Source organism: Ovis canadensis, chromosome 1, assembly GCF_042477335.2.
Source record: "Ovis canadensis isolate MfBH-ARS-UI-01 breed Bighorn chromosome 1, ARS-UI_OviCan_v2, whole genome shotgun sequence".
Taxonomy (NCBI): domain Eukaryota; kingdom Metazoa; phylum Chordata; class Mammalia; order Artiodactyla; family Bovidae; genus Ovis; species Ovis canadensis.
Window position 1 is genome coordinate 62,822,187 of NC_091245.1, and position 16,236 is coordinate 62,838,422.

General features: G+C 43.0%; 1 protein-coding gene across 6 annotated transcripts in view; it reads right to left on the reverse strand.

Annotated features, from left to right (window-relative positions):
- Nucleotides 1-5,079: 5,079 nt before the first annotated feature.
- The window catches only part of MCOLN2 (mucolipin TRP cation channel 2), a 63,408-nt gene continuing 52,251 nt past the window's right edge, over nucleotides 5,080-16,236 (reverse strand). For all 6 annotated transcript variants that reach the window (XM_069596171.1, XM_069596199.1, XM_069596190.1 and 3 more), the window contains 3 exons: nucleotides 10,153-10,359; nucleotides 8,238-8,359; nucleotides 5,080-5,886 (listed from right to left, as the gene is read on the reverse strand). In XM_069596171.1, coding sequence (XP_069452272.1) covers nucleotides 5,850-5,886; nucleotides 8,238-8,359; nucleotides 10,153-10,359 — 366 coding nt within the window. In that variant the 3' untranslated portion in view covers nucleotides 5,080-5,849. The remainder of the gene's footprint in view (nucleotides 5,887-8,237; nucleotides 8,360-10,152; nucleotides 10,360-16,236) is intronic.

Here is a 16,236-nt window from a genome sequence, read left to right on the forward strand (position 1 = left end):
AGGTCTCCTTAAAAGGCCTCCAATTACACTCCAGGCAGTCAGGACCTACTGCCATCCCACTGTCATTCAGTACTGTGGGTGACCTTGTATTATCTTGGTACATGATTGTTCCTCCCACTGGACACCACAGTTCACAAAGGCAGGGATCATGTCATTCCATTCTTGCATCCTCAGTTCCCAGCACAATGTTTGACATCAACAAGCATGTATTGAATTCTAGTCATTAATAGCATTACCATTTTTCATCGACACATGTTATTTATCCACGTTTCTTGAAATTAATGGTACTTATCAGCTTGCCTTGCTTAACCTGTCATTAGGAAATGTCCAAGTTTCTTATCTAAGTCTACCTTTCAACCCCCCACCCCCCGCCCCAAGCTGGAGATTAAGCATGATATCAGCTCCGTGACTTTTCTCCAAAGGCAGCCAAGAGCTATGACTCAACACGCTGTCCTATTTCATAGATGACACATGCAGGACAACCCAACACACCGTCCTGTTTCATAAATAACACGCACAGGATGAGACAAACACATAAAGATAAGTCTGAAAGGCACTGTTAATACTCTCTCCTTCTGTAGACCTGGCTTGGCAGGCTCCAAAGTGAGGATGTAAATTCACTTTGTCAAAGCAAACGCTTCTCTTGGGGGGCATCGGCTCATCCTCCAGGAGACAGTAATGACCACAGCCCACAGGCAGCAGGTGATGAGTCACTTACTGCTGCGAGGCAATTAGTGCTGCTAAAAAAAAAAATTGCTTTCATTTAAAATTCTCTCTAAACTGTATGTATCATGGCTCATGGGATAATTTATGTATCATTAGAAACTAAGAAACATATATCATGGTAACAAATTGTCTCTTCCATCCACCACAGCCCATAGCTCCCAGGGGTCTTTGGAAAATCAGAGTTTTGCTGTCCTTGTTACATCAGCTGGTGTGGAAATGTTCATCTGTGCCCATTTATTGTCTCATTCACTCCCTGGTTCTCTGGCAGAGAGATGGCAAGAAAAACACCGGCCATCATTTTCACCCATTGGTTTGCAGCCTCATTTGCTGTAAAGAAGCCCCTGGGAGAACAGCTATGAGTTGTATTATTTTCCCTAACAACTTAAGTGTCTATTTTGAGATTTGGTTCATCTTGAAGTTTTCCCAGTGCTTTATGTTATTTTCTCCAATACATAGCATGCTAAACAATTCTATAGCTGCCCATTCAAAGACCGTCTTTCGTTCTAAATGTAAATGGCTGCAAAGAGCTTGGAGAAAGTGCTTGACTGTCCAGTGGGAGGAGCAGGTCCCAGAGGACTTTGTTGAGCCAGGTTGTAGGTCATATAGCAACTGGGCAAACGTGCTCTAGTTGAGAAGAACCACCTTAAGTCGATTCTCTGTCAAGGGAAAAACATGAAGTGGAAATTTGGAAAATGAGACTCTTCATTGCTGGGGAGAAGGGGGTGTGCAGAGAAAGTGGGCAAGGTGAGAAGTCCAGTTCCAAAATGCCAGTGTGATATGGAAACAATATTAGCCAATATCACCAACCACAGAAGTTTAATCTGTGAAACAAAGATATGAGATGAGGAGCCACCCCATAGCCACTTATTTGCAAAATCAGAGACTGAAAAAAATGATGCATCCGAAATTCTATTAAAAAATAATTCTCATTCAGCTTTATTCTTTCCTTTCATTAAATTTCAATTGTTTTGAAGAAAAACTACAGTGCCTTTTCCTAAAAGGCTATGCTTTAATCATTGTTAGTCACTGAGTTACCCAGTCCAATCAGCAGAATTTGCTGCATCACTTGTGAGGCCCCATATTGAAATGGGACTTCCCTGGTGGTTCAGTGGTTAAGACATTGCTTCCCAATGCAAGGGGTGCAAGATCAATCCCTGATTGGGGAGCTAAGATCCCACATGGCTCGTGGCCAAAAAACCAAAACATAAATCAGAAGCAATATTGTAACAAATTCAATAAAGACTTTAATGATGGTGCACATAAAAAAATCTGTAAAGAAAAATAGAGAATTTCAAGACTGTCAGGGAAGAACATTAAACCAGGCATGAAGTCCTCTCAAAAGGACAGATCACACAACCAAGAAGCTGCCTTTTGCCAGTGTTGAGAGCTCGGAACCTCTCAAATAGAAAAAAAAAAAAAATGGGGGAGGAGGCAGAAGTGTTCCGTGCTCCTCTAGTACCAGTTCTCATTGCCATCGTTGACTGTCCTTCCTATGGTGCCTAAGATCCAGAAGCCATGCTCAGGATTTTGTCTTTGAGGTCCTCAATCACCCAGTCACACAAGAGCTACTTTCTGCATGTTCCACAAGTATATGAAATTCTAGATATTTGTTAGAGAAAGATTCCACGCCACTGGAATACTGTGGTTGAGATATTTAAACTTCAACTCAGGGGTAGAAAAATAAAATTTGCTCAAATTACATGAAGATAAATATGGAACTAGAGAGTAGCGAAATGCAATCTAGTTATCCAATGTTGCTGGAAAATGTGGCCACCACACACTGAGTGATTCAGATAGCTGGAATCGGACCTCTAAGCATTACAGCTCTTTATATTGGCTGGAGCATCCATGGCCAAGACCATAGTAGGCACTTGGGGAACATACTTTCCCAGTGACTCCAGGGACCCTGAACCTCAGAGACAGTGCTGGGCTGTTTTTACAGGGAAGCCCTCAGGAACCACAAGGTGTCTGGCTAGTAATCAAGAGATTGGGTCACTGTGCTTCTCATCAACCTGAGATGCTGAGCTGAGGCCTCCTTGGGAGGGGGTGAGGGGTGGGTCAGGCACCCTTCCCACGATTGTTACAATGCGAGCCTTCAGCAGAGGCTGAAGGAAGGAAAACCCTCCTAAAAGGTTTTTAGGAAAATCTTTTCCTGAAGACCCTTTCTCGCCTTTTCACATTTGTTACATCAGATTACCAATAACTGATTTGTACTGCCCACATTCTGACAAATTTGGTTAAGGCAGTGGGCTCCTAGCTGAGGATGGGTACAGGGTCGGGGGAGGGGTCTCAGGGTGAAGCACTGAGGATTTGCGACACTTGTGTACCTCAGGGACCTTTATCCACCCATCCTACTGACAGCTTTGCCCCGAGGGCAGGGCCTTTAGGCTGTTGAGGTCCACAGGCTCCTCCACAACTGCTTGAGCTTTAGACACTGAATTGATCTTTGCCTCCAGGACAAAGATGGATGTGGGTATCTACTCACCTAGAAGCCTAATAAAGTTCACCAAAACTGTGTGGTGAGGTCTCTTCAAAGTAAAGATCTTCCTGGCTTGCCCAGGTGATAGATTTGTACGTATGTAGACCACACAAGAAAAGCTTTTGGAAGATCTAATATTCACTGAGCACTTATAAGTCATGCCCATATAAGTGAGTCATGCCCACTCACTTTACATTTGACTCATTTAATCCCTGCAATCCCCACTTTACAGATGAAGAAACCAAGGCTGGTGTGACCTGTCCAAAGAGACTCAGATGATGGTAGGAGGACAGGCACCCTGGCAAACTAAATGGCTTAACATCTTCACTCCCTCATGATCCCATGGAACTACTTATTAATACAAACGGGGCAGAAAATAAAAACTAAGAATGGCTCAGGTTTCAATATTCAACATCAGGCTTTGCATGAATTACCTGACTTAAATGCCAACCCCACAGTTTGTTGAGGTTTCATCACTTAGAAGCTGGAAGTAACTTGCCCAGGCACCAAAGTACAGGGTAAGCTGGGATTTTAGCTGTCTAGACATGGTATGAACACATGATGAAAGTGTGGGTGCATGGAGAGAGAAGTGAGGGGACCAGAAAAGTCCTGGGAGGGGCTTGATGGGGAGGAGCCAGAGACAATGAGGGAGAGTCCTATAATGAAAGTCCTACTTAATTAAAATCTTACTCTTCACCAGTAACTTTAAAACAGTTGACCCCTAAGATAGTTCAGTTATGAACTAAATCTATGCATGAAGTGATCTTAATCACAAGTCATTATCATAAATATTTATTAATTCCAAAAAATTAGCCCCCCTATCTCCTTCACTGCTTTTAAGAAAGTGAGCAATCCCTTTTGAAGACCAGATAGTAAGTTGATTGAGATGTGATCTGAATTTTTCACTAGGTAGATGTTAAGAAACAGTACATTTAAAAAAAATTAGTAGTAATTCAATGAAGTGAAAGTCACCCATGACCTTTTCTTACCAACCCAAGTCAATAGGCCTAAGAATGTTACATCAGGCTTTGAGGAAATCACTGCAAGCCATGGAGGTATGTTCTATGAGAACTGGGATCCCATAATGAAACCAAGAGGCAGAAAGAATGAGTCTCCTAACTTTCACAGTGAACTCTCCAAGTGGAAGCCTAGGAAAGCAAAGAAAATGGTTTGTCCCAGGTACGTCTATTAGCAGAGTTATAAGAAAATATTGTTCAATAAAATCCGAATAGATAATAGAGTTGTCAAGGTGACAATTGCTTAAAATCTTTAAAAAGAGAGAAAACAATGTTTCCACAGGAACAGGGTAACCTTGAAAAAAGATTTGTCTTCCTGAAAGTGTTTTGTTCAGCTGGAGGGAAAAGAAATAAAAGGAAACATGAAAGCCAATGAAAGAAAAACATGAGCATGGAAGACCATCATTAATCTTCAATTCAAATTGCATAAAAGGCATTAATAGCAATTCTATTCAGAGATAAATGATGTACTGGGGGTATATTCGGGGTGAATAAGTGAGCTATTTGCACACTGATTCTGCATGGAGATGACCCTAGAAACACGGGTTAAATAGTCTTTAATTTAAAACTTGAATGTAACAACATTTTTTTTTGTAAGTAAAGAAGTTTATAACTAAAATGATAAGTTTAGCAAAGTATTTTGTGTACAGACCTCAGCTGTTGTCTGACTCTTTGTGACCCCATGGACTGTAGCCTGCCAGGCTCCTATGTCCATGGAATTCTCCAGGCAAGGATACTGGAGTGGGTAGCTGTTCCCTTCTCCAGGGGATCTTTCCAACCCAGGGATCAAACCCAGGTTTCTCACATTGCAGATTCTTTACTGTCTGAGCCACCAGGGAAGCCCAATAGTTCCATATGTTATGATAAAAATAAATTTATTTTGGAAAAAAGTACCACCTTCCTTGCTTGACAAGGGTAAATTCCCACCACAGTGGAGTTCAGGTGTTAATATGAGTGACCACTGCTGTAGTATAATGTCCACATGTCCTGGGTGTACAATCAACAAAGAGCACAAGTGACAAGGTGTCCAAATGACTTTGTTTCCAATTCTTCCCACTGACTTTACCAACAGTTTCTTCAGATCATTCTGAGAAGACCATAGGAAAACATAGGCCAAGAAATGTCCACTGCAAGAGGTCTTTTTGTTGATTTAAGTGTAATCTTTACATGGCTTAATGGTTCTCCAGCGTTGAGTTTCTAAGTTGGTATTGCAACCAATCTCTGTCTTGTGCAGACCATGGATTAATAAATGTCTTCTAACCCAAGAATCACTTTTAAGACAAACCCATATTTGATGATAAACTCACATCTTCAAATACATGGCTTTAAATACCATTGTTTTACACACTCTGAAATATGCCATCATAATTTAAAGCACCAAGACAGGATTTCACTGTCCCTGCTCTATGACACTAGTGCCCAGGAGGTGACTGTGCTCTGTTCTTCATCATTCAAGTTTATAAAAAGGCACTTTGGGACTTCAGTTCTATTCAGCCAGCTGGCAGTCAGTCCTCTTTCCCCATCCACAGTCGGTATTTTTGGAAGTGCTGGTCCAAGCCATTTGGGGCCCCTCTACATTGCCATTCAGTATGGAGACCTGAAACTTGATCATCGTCAGCAGGAGGATTTCAGTTAATAAGTATCAAATGGTCATCACTTCTATTCCTGTAACAGAAATGGGGAGAAGTAGAGAAAAGAGAGCAAAAACTTAAAACTCTTTGAGATGGAACAGGAATACATGCTCTATCATGTAGGCATATGTAAGTTACTGACATGCTGAGTGCAACATATAAGTGGAAGGAAACTTAAGGACAATTTACATTAATTGGGGTTTGACTTGATGCTTCTGGCAGTTTTGAGGAGCTGTCCACCCTCCATCTCCATGGCTAGAACTGCAGATTTTCCTCCTTCACTATGGTAGAGAAGGGGAAAGATTAACTGCATCTTCTCAAACCAGCACACCCCTCCAGAGAACCAGACCAGAAGCATACCTCCTCACAGAACCAGAAGAGGATGCAGAGGCTACTTGTTCCACCCTGATGATACCACAGAGGGACCCAGAGGCTTAGGAAAGGTCATGGGACACATTCAGTAACTGGAAGAATCCAAAATGAAAACCCAAATGTTCTGACCATCAGGCTAGAGGCTCTGTCAATTATTCAAGAGAGAATGAGTCTGTGGTGGCTGCTGGGCTGCTTGGTTGAAGAAGAGCAACCTGGCCATTCTCTGAAGGAGGCCGAGCTGTGATACTTGGGTTGCATGTCATGGGCACTGGAGTGGGGCCCAGACACTAACACTTGTGATGCCTTTATGGTTCTTCTCCAACATGTACTCTCCAGTCATAAAATGAGTCCTAGACTCATTGAATTAAGTCACCTTCCTCAATTTTATTTCATTCTTAAGTTTCCAGCTGTTAAACACATCCAGGTGTATTTAATTTTCAATGATTTCAAAACCATCACTTGTTCCAAGGCCTTAATACAACCCATTTCCTTCATTAGACCCCACGACCTTCATTGTTTCTGTGCAGGGTCCAGCCAGATCCCCCTGGATTCCAGGCTTTGATCCGATTATTCAGCTAAAACCGATCAAGCTGACTTCACCCATGGCCATCTTTGGTAACGGCCACTTCTGTTTCTATTTTTGATCTCCTCTTTTTTCAAAACTTTCAACATCCTGTTCTTTACTTGGCTTCCTTTGGTTGACCCTCTGGTTCTACTAATTCTCTCATTGCTCATTATGAGCAGACTCTTCTTCACACCAGACACACCTTCTCCACAAGACTTAGTTCATCTTAGGGAAAACTGCCTGCTGATGTTGCTCTGTCCTCACCAGCCAGACTCAATCTTATCAATCAGTCCTGCAGTTCACTCTTTAAATCTTTCACTTGTTTCATATGGCTGCACGAGAAATGATCTAACAACCCTCTGGGGCTTTTTCTGGTACAAACCAAGGTCCAAAAATCAAGCACCAAAAGCCTATCCATTACTGTCCAGTGTTCACAACTATTTTACATTCTGAGATGATTTTTTTTTATGGTTAACTACAGATTAGAAAAGCAACTTTCTAATTAGAAAAGGTACCTTATGTAAGGTACCCCTTAGGAGGCAGCTGCCTATTAAGAAAATTAATTTCCCTTTATCCCTGCTTCCATGGCAACACTTTAATGCTCTGAGAGGATAAAATGTGACTGTAAAAACTTAACTCTTCTCAGAAGATCTCATTTCATATTTACTAGACATTATTTAGAAGTGCTCCATCATACCATTTCAAATCCCAAGATGCCGTGCGAATTGATTAACGAAAAATACATCCTGTGATAAGTAGTAATTATGTTCTTCCTCTTCCTCTTCCTTCAGGACTCTGGTTTAGCGAATGCTTCTCAAAAGATGCAAGTCGGGGATACTTCTAGCTAACAACCCCCATCCCTGACTTGAGATGAAAACAAACATGGGCACAGTTAAGATTATCTTCATGTGTCCCCCATTCTAGTCCCCAACCCACTGTGTGGAGGTTTTGTCACTGAGGTCCGGACTATGTAAGTGCCCCAATGAATGGTGAGCAAAGAGCCATTGATCAACTGATTTGTGTTTGCAGCCAAGGACACACAGAGCCCCTCTCAAGCAGATTTTCTGCTCTGCTCAAGGAAGGTTACTTGTACCACCAATTGTGAAAAGGGGAAAACATCCCGGAGCTACACCTGTAAATGAAGGATTCTGACCTCTTCCTGTGGCCAGCCCACACTCCTGACTTCAGGGACATAGTTCATGCCTTCTCATAACAGGCTTTAACATTCCCAAGAGATTCCAACCATGTCATGTACCTTTGTATCTTGTTTTATAAGAAACAATAGATTTCTAAAGCCAAGTGCAGTGGGAGGAAAGAAAGGAGGGCTGCATTGTTTCCTCCAATCAGCTGATTTCTGAGTGCAGCGTTTGCCCTGGGAGGACTCTTTGTTAAGGCAACAGAGCATCCCATCCTGGGAGCATGGAGACCTGACTCGACACAATACTGACCTCCTCAGACAGCAGATGCTGGACAGGAAGGCTGGTGACTCTTCCTGACACTTCTCTTTGCTACTACACTCCTTCAGGAATTCCTGAAGATCCGTGGCAGGGAACCCATTCTGTTGGTATTTCTTTAAAAAGTACACAGTGTGGTTACCTTATTTATACAGTATGAGAAATTGCTCCCTTTGTCAACGAACAAAACCCGCCTCTGCTAAAATAAAACTCTCCCATGTTGCAAGCTCGGATCTAAGAACTGATATTAACAATAATCAATCTATCTCTGGGTCCCTTGAAAGGCAAGACATGGGAACAGATAGCCATTCGGAGGAAAACTCCAGAAAGCAAGCCTTAGTGGGGAAGGCTTGTTGTTGTTATTGTTTTATTAGTCGCTAAGCTGTGCCTGACTCATGCAACCCCATGGACTGCAGCCCGCCAGGCTTTCTGTCTCTGGGGTTTCCCAGGCAAGAATACTAGAGTGGGTTGCCATTTCTTTCTCCAGGAGATCTTTCCGACCCAGGGGATCTAAACCCCGTCTCCTGCACTGGCAGGCTGATTCTTTACCATTGAGCCACCAAGGAAGCCTAGAGGCATGTTAATTAAAGGAGTGAAGGAAATAGCAGTCTAAAGCTTTTGTGTTCACCGCAAGCCCAGGAGAAACCTCCCCTTTCCCACACTGCCCATGTGGAGTTGGGCTGGCAAGTTTTATAGAAGCTGGTCGCTTAGTGAGGTAGAAGGCAGTAGGTTCCTCCAAACAGACACAGAGACTCTGAAAGACCCCTCCCCTCATGTTCAGTGAGATCATCCACCAGGTCACCAAGCTTGACACTCTCATAGGGACACTGCCACATCCAAAGACAGCGCCCACACTGAGCAGGCCTGGCTCCTCTCCCCACAGCCAGCCCCCCTGCAGCCAACCACCCATTCCTAGAGGAACATGTGTCTCCTTCTGCACAAAATGCTCAGGAGTATTTCCAACAGACTGGCTTCTTCTGGGATAGTCTGAGAAGGTTCAAGAAGAGGACAACAACACAGGACATGGACATGGAATCCCTGGTTGCTCAGATGCTGGCCCCAAACAGGGTGCTGGCTCCAAGCACGACCATCTGCAGTGGAGACACCACCCCCCGAGGCTACAGAACTTCCTTCATGCTACAGATCAGTTAAATGGACCCAGTCTGAAAGGACACAGGGTCCACTGGGTAGCTTAGGAAGGTAGGAAGCTAAACAGCCACAAAAGCCTTAGATTTTGTAACTTAAAGGAAACATGCATCACATGAGTGACATCCAGTGTTTGAGGTGTGCCCGCTTGTGGACAGTTCTCAGGAAGATGGTCACCCTTTATCACTGAAACTTAGCACTCAAAGCTGAAGTTCCAGGACAGGCACGTATGCCTGTAAGCACTAAGATCCACAGCCCAGCTACCTGATTTACCAAATTCAGCCCATCCTTACGGGCTTCCCCTGTGGCTCAGTGGTAAAGAATCTGCCTGCAATGCAGGAGATGGGGGTTTGATCCCTGGGTCGGGAAGATCTACTGAAGGAGGGTATGACAGCCCACTCCAGTATTCTTGCCTGGAGAATCCTATGGACAGAAAAGCCTGGCAGCTTATAGTCCATAGGGTCACTTAGAGTCAGACACAACTGAAGCGACTTGGCAGGCAGGCCCATCTTTACCCATTTCCTTTCTCTTTCCCACTATACCTCCAAACCAGTCCACCCCAATCTGGGCACCAAGAACAATGACCTAAATGCATATTTAAAATGAACCTCCAGCATCTAAAAAGTTTCTTTTCTACAAAATCTCAAAAATCTAAGTAAAACTATAGTATTTTAAGTAAGTAAAAACCTATAGTATTTTCCTATGTTCTAATCTATACAGAACTTGCAATAGTTTTTGGTAGGAAATAATGATAAGTGCTTACCTTAATGGTGTCATAAGAGTCTGTAATAATTGCAATGAAAAGGCTGAGAATCATGTATATGAAAAGGCTGATGAAGGAATATAAATACAGGCGACTGAACAGCCACACCAAGTGGCTCTTCTGCTGGATGTGAGCAAAGGTCGCATACATGTCATCACCGTTGACCAGAGAAAACAGACACTCAGCAACCGTGTTCAGATTTTCAAACTGTGGAGGGGAGACCAAAAGTAGACTGAGATATGCTAGCGACGAGTAGAGAAGTATTTAGTTAGCTGGTTTCGCTGAAGACATTGTTGCTGCCATTGTTATCACCATTAACATTCACTTTAGGGCACCTGGCATACCATGCATTGCAAATTGTTACTCAAAACACTCCTCTACATTCACAAAGATAATTTCTTGACACCTCTCTCAGTTTTTTTCCTTTGCACTCTTTATGTTGTTGTTTTTCAGGTGCTAAGTCATGTTTGACTCTTTGCAGCCCCACGGACTGTAGCACCCATGCTTCCCTGTCCTCTGTCTCTCAGAGTTTGCTCAAACTCATGTCCATTGAGTCAGTAATGCCATCCAACCATCTCATCCTCTGTCGCCCCCTTCTCTTCCTGCCTTCAGTCTTTCCCAGCATCAGGGTCTTTTCCAATGACTTTTTATATATTTGTGGTCAAGTCACCTGACAATTTTGGATCCGATTTTTCTTTCTTTTCTACTTAACATAGTCTTGTATTATTCATACCCAGAGATCATTTGTTGGAAATGTCAACTGTAACTATTTCCCTTTCACTGGACACCCTAATCATGTTTGCTATTGTAGAGAACAACGCAAGGCACATTTCTCGGCACTGAGTTTTTTCCTACTATTAGGTCTCAGTATTAACTTTTTTTTTTTTTTTTTTGGTCATGTGTGGTCTTCACTGTTGCACTGGCTTTTCTCTAGTTGCAGTGAGCAGGGGCTGTACTCTAGTTGCGATGTGCAGGCTTCTCATTGAGGTGGCTCCCCTCACTGTGGAGCGGGGGCCCCTCTCTTGTGGAGCAGGAGCCCCTCTCTTGTGGAGCAGGGGCCCCTCTCACTCTGGAGAGGGGACCCCTCTCACTCTGGAGCGGGGGCTCAGCAGTTGTGGCGCATGTGCTTAGTTGCTCTGCAGCAGGTGATGTCTTCCCAGATGAAGGATTGAACCAGCCTCTCCTGCATTGGCAGGCAGATTCTTCATCACTGAGCCACCAGGGAAGCCCACAATTAACATTTTAAGGCTAAAATCTGCTAAACTGCTTTCTGAAAGAACTGCAGAGCAGCAGCAAAGGTGGAAGGGCCAGAGACAGAGGCTCAAGAAAATTGGTTTCTTTGTAGCCTTTCCAACCATGGATTCAGATAATTTTCAAGCCTTAAAAGCTAAAGATTACCAGAGGTGGGAAAGTGCATTAGGATGAATGATCGCAGGTGTGTCTTCTGAGGGCTCCCCAGCTAACAGTTAGCCGCTGCCAAGAAACCTAACACCTGTGGCAGAGCTCGGCGGGCTGCCTAAAGAAAGTGGCCCTCAGAAGTCAGGCCTGAAAGCCAAGGTGCTCATCAGTGAGAGGAGGAAGAGAAATTTGCTCAGTGAATATGGGGAGAATAGGTGCGCAGCCGAAGGCGTGGTTGGAGAGTGAGTGTGTGCTGTGCTCACAGAGCCTTGTCTGGGCTTCTAAATATTTCAGACTAATCTCGCCTTCCCTGGAGAAGAGTGAAAACTTGGACAAAAGAGGGATAGGATCTGCTGTCTGTTTCCGTGGCACGTGAAGATCTCCCAAAGTGAGACAAGCTCAGGGGCCAGGGTGCCAGTCAGACTGAGTGCAGGGGCCCAGGACTGCAAGCAATCCAGAGGAAAGTGGGGAGAAAGTAAGCCCAGGAGGCTGAGGGAGGAACCTCTGACGGACTCTGTTCCAGACAAGGCCAATTTAAGGGGCAGGTAGAGGCAGCAGCAGGAGGTAGTTAGCAAGAGGCTGATTGAACACCTGAAGCCCTGGGGGCAGAGCTGAGCAGGGGCTGGTGTGGAATGCCCCAGGAAGCTCACAGCCCCCACCTGGCTTAGGCACCATATCCACAGAAAGTAAACAGCAAGTGCTTAATGAATGAAGTCTCTGAGGTCAGAGGGTTAAACATTAGATAAGTGTGAAAAGTTTCTATGTGAAGAATGATAATGACTTAATAGGTAAAAGGTGACACAGTTTTCAGAAATGCAGATACAACAGGTTGCTGCAAAGCTGTAACAGAACCTAATCTGTCCTTAGCAGGAGGAGGGGCCAGTACATCCATCAGGTCAGCATGTGTGGCTGTAGGGACAAGTCCCTGTGAATGTTTCTGGGACATTTCCAGTTGGGAGCTGTGTTATCAATATGGATTCACAGGCAACACAATAATAGCTCCCACCACCTGAGCCCAGAAAATGGGCTTCCCTTCCAAATTTCTCTCTTTCTGCCATTCCAGCCTCCTAAGAAAAAGATTACTTCAAAATAATCAACTGCTTAAAACTATGTGTTGTTTATATGTGACATCTAAAATACAACACAAAAGAAACCTATCTGTGGAATAGAAACAGGCTCACTGACATAGAGAACAGATTTGTGGTTGCTAAGAGGAGGGGTCTGGAGGAGGGCTGGAGTGGAAGGCTGGGGTTAGCAGGTATAAGCAGTTATATATAGACTGGATAAACAACAAAGTCTACTATATAGCACAGGGAACCTCGATAAACCACAATGGAAAAGAACATTTAAAGAAATAATCTATATATATGTATAACAATCATGTTGCTGTACAGCAGAAATTAACTAACAGTGTGAATCAACTATTCTTCAATTTAAAAAAAAGCAGTGTGTTGAATGAATTTATTTTCCCTGCTCTACTTGTATGGTATTTCTCTAACCCACTCTTTCTACCCCCCTCTGATTTCACACTTAAATATTTATTACAGAAAACCCCAGGGAAGACTTCCTCACTCCAACCTCTTCGGCCTCCAGTCCAAGCTGCAATAAAATCTCAACTTCAAAGAACATAGCCTTCAGATCGTTTCTCTTGCTTAACAATAATGCAAAGTCTGGAGGCAAAGTAAAAATCCAAACCAAGAACCCTGGAGTAACTCATCTGATACATCCGTCATTGTCTCCGTCCAATGAAGCCAGTGTTGAAGGGCTATTTCAGTCTTACATCAAGACAGACTGCCCTGGCAGCTCTAGTTTGTTCTCTACATCAGTAAGAACCACAGAAGAAACTATTGGTTGGTCTTCTAATTGTTGTCTGCACACTTCTCTGTACCCCAACTAGCTAGCAAACTCCCAGTCCATGAGAGATTCACGGGGTAAATTCTGTAACCAAAGGAGAGCATACAGACATACCCCAAATAAGAATCATGCCCATGGTTTGCTACATCGGCAACAACTCTGAAGACCTGGACTAAAGTCACTCTCCACAGAGACCTGGAGGGAACATCCATTGGAGCAAATCACTTATTAATATGCAGATAATTTAATAATAAGACAGGCAGTTCCCAGAGTAACTAGTTTCCACCCCACCACTAGCCTTAAGACAATGTGGTTCAAGTTGGTTTCTATGAACATCAATTACAACTCTGATGGCACCATTAATAATCCATATTTCTCGGGACTTCCCTGGTGGCACAGTGGATTAGAATCCACCTGCCAGTGCAGGGGACATGGGTTTGATCCCTGGTCCAGGAAGACTCCACATGCCAAGGAGCAACTAAGCATGTGGGCAACTACTGAAGCCCATGTGCCCTAGAGCCCTTTCAAGGCAACAAGAGACACCACCACAATGAGAAACCCGAGCATTGCCACCAAGAGCAGACCCCACTCACTACAGCTAAAGTCCATGAAAAGAATGAAGGCCCAGCACAACCAAAAATTAATTAAAAAAAATTTTAATCCATATTTCTCAGTTTCTCTTGGAAACCGGCCAATTCCTTTCTTTAGTGTCAAGAACCTCCAGCAGTTTGTGTTTCAAGTTCCAGAACTGTGAGTTGGTGGGCACAGTGCAAATTCATCCCTTAGTTTCCTGTGCAGTTACTTAGAGTCAATTTGGACATAATATGCATCTCAGCATTAACATTATTTCTCTCCCTCTTCTCTGGGCACGTGAGATTTATTTTAACCCACCAAAAAGTTAAACAGAGACCTAGTAAGGTAAGTAAATGGTACATACTCTACCATTTACTTACCATAAGAAGTGGCTGTGAGCTAGTTTCAGTTGCCAAGATCCACAGTATAAGTTAGCTTTAAAAATACCTAATGTGGAGAACAGTATGGAGGGTCTTTAAAAAACTAGAGTTACCATTTGATACAGGAACCCACTCCTGAGCATATATCCAGAGAAAACTAATTCAAAAAGGTAAGTGCATTCCAATGTTTGTAGCATTCACAACAGCCAAAACATGGAACATGGAAGCAACTCAAATGTCATCAACAGATGAATGGATAAAGAATATATATAATGGAATATTATTCAGCCATGAAAAGATGAAATAATGCCATTTCCAGCAACATGGATGGACTTAGAGATTATCATGCTAAGTAAGATGGACAGAGAAAGGCACATATCACATGATGTCACTTACATGTGGATTCCACTGACATGGGGAACCTAAAATACAATGTAAATGATCTTATTTACAAAACAGAAATAGACTCATAGACATAGAAAATAAACTTATGGTTACCAAAGGGAAAAGGGGAGGAGGATAAATTAGGAAATTCGAATTAACAGATACACACTACTATATATAAATCAGATAAATAAGTAGGACCTGCTATATAGCATAGGGAATTGTATTCAATATATTGTGATAACCTATGATGGAAAAGAATCTGAAAAAGAATATATATATATGTGTGTGTGTGTGTGTGTGTGTGTGTGTGTAACTGAATCACTTTGCTGTACACTTGAAACACTGTAAATCCATTATGTTGTTTAGTTGCTAAGTTGTGTCCAACTCCTTTATGACCCCATGGACTGTAACTCGCCAGGCTCCTCTGTTCATGGGATTTCCCAGGCAAGAGTACTGGAATGGGTTGCCATTTCCTTCTCCAAATCAACCATACTTCAATTAAAAAAAAAAAAGGGATTAAAAACCCAAGGTAAAGAGAAATACGGTCCTAATGTGCTTCCAGGCTACAGATGCATCCCTAGGAAACTGCTTTGGTTCTTATAAGCTTCCAAGTCCCCGGAAAGCAGGTCTGCTGTCTCTGTTTCTCGTCATTCAGCAAACTTGCTGAACTTTGTGGTACCGTGTTCTTTGGACCACACTCGACATGAGGAATGCAAAGAGCAATAATCCATGGTCCCTGTCCTCAAAGAATTTGGGCTAGAAGAATCTGACAGTGCTGGGGGCACAGTAGATGTTGAATAAATATCAAATGGAGCTCTCCATAAAGAGTCTCCACAGGCTGCAGGCTACCACAGTGAAAACCCAAGCGTTTGTTCCACAAATGACCACTGTTCAGTTGCGCCAAAAAGAACTTTCATGTGAATGAAAGCACAGTCTGCAATGGCTTATGTCAGAGAGTGACATAAAAATTTGCTTCAAGAGTTGGTGCTAAGAGTCTCATGTAGCATTCACATAAAATGTTTTAACCAGCTAATAGTTGTTTCAAGTAAGAGAGGTGCTTGGATAAAACCAGAGGCCTTGAAAGCAAGAAGGTGTAACTCTGGTGCCACTAAAATTTTACCAATGGCGTCAGCCAAGACCAGTGATTTTTCAATGCTTTGTCTTTTCATTTGCAAAATGGGGACAATAAATGCAAGACTGTGGTATATTCCTCAGAAAGTACTCTGGCAACGTCAAAGCCACATTACAGCTATGTTCTTCCAGTACTCATCTTGAATTATTAAACAGCAACAGGCTCCAGCCTACCATGCTCACACATTTTGAAAGGGCATTGTGCCAGTGTCCATTAGTGCTGGAGTAAACGTTGGCAGGACACTTGTATTTTTATTCTCTTTCAGTTGAACCATTGAAATCTGATGTCTAACAGGAAAGCCAGAAGCTAAAATGTGGGATGCCTGCTGCCAGACAAGCATCAGGGTGAATTTCTGGTTTT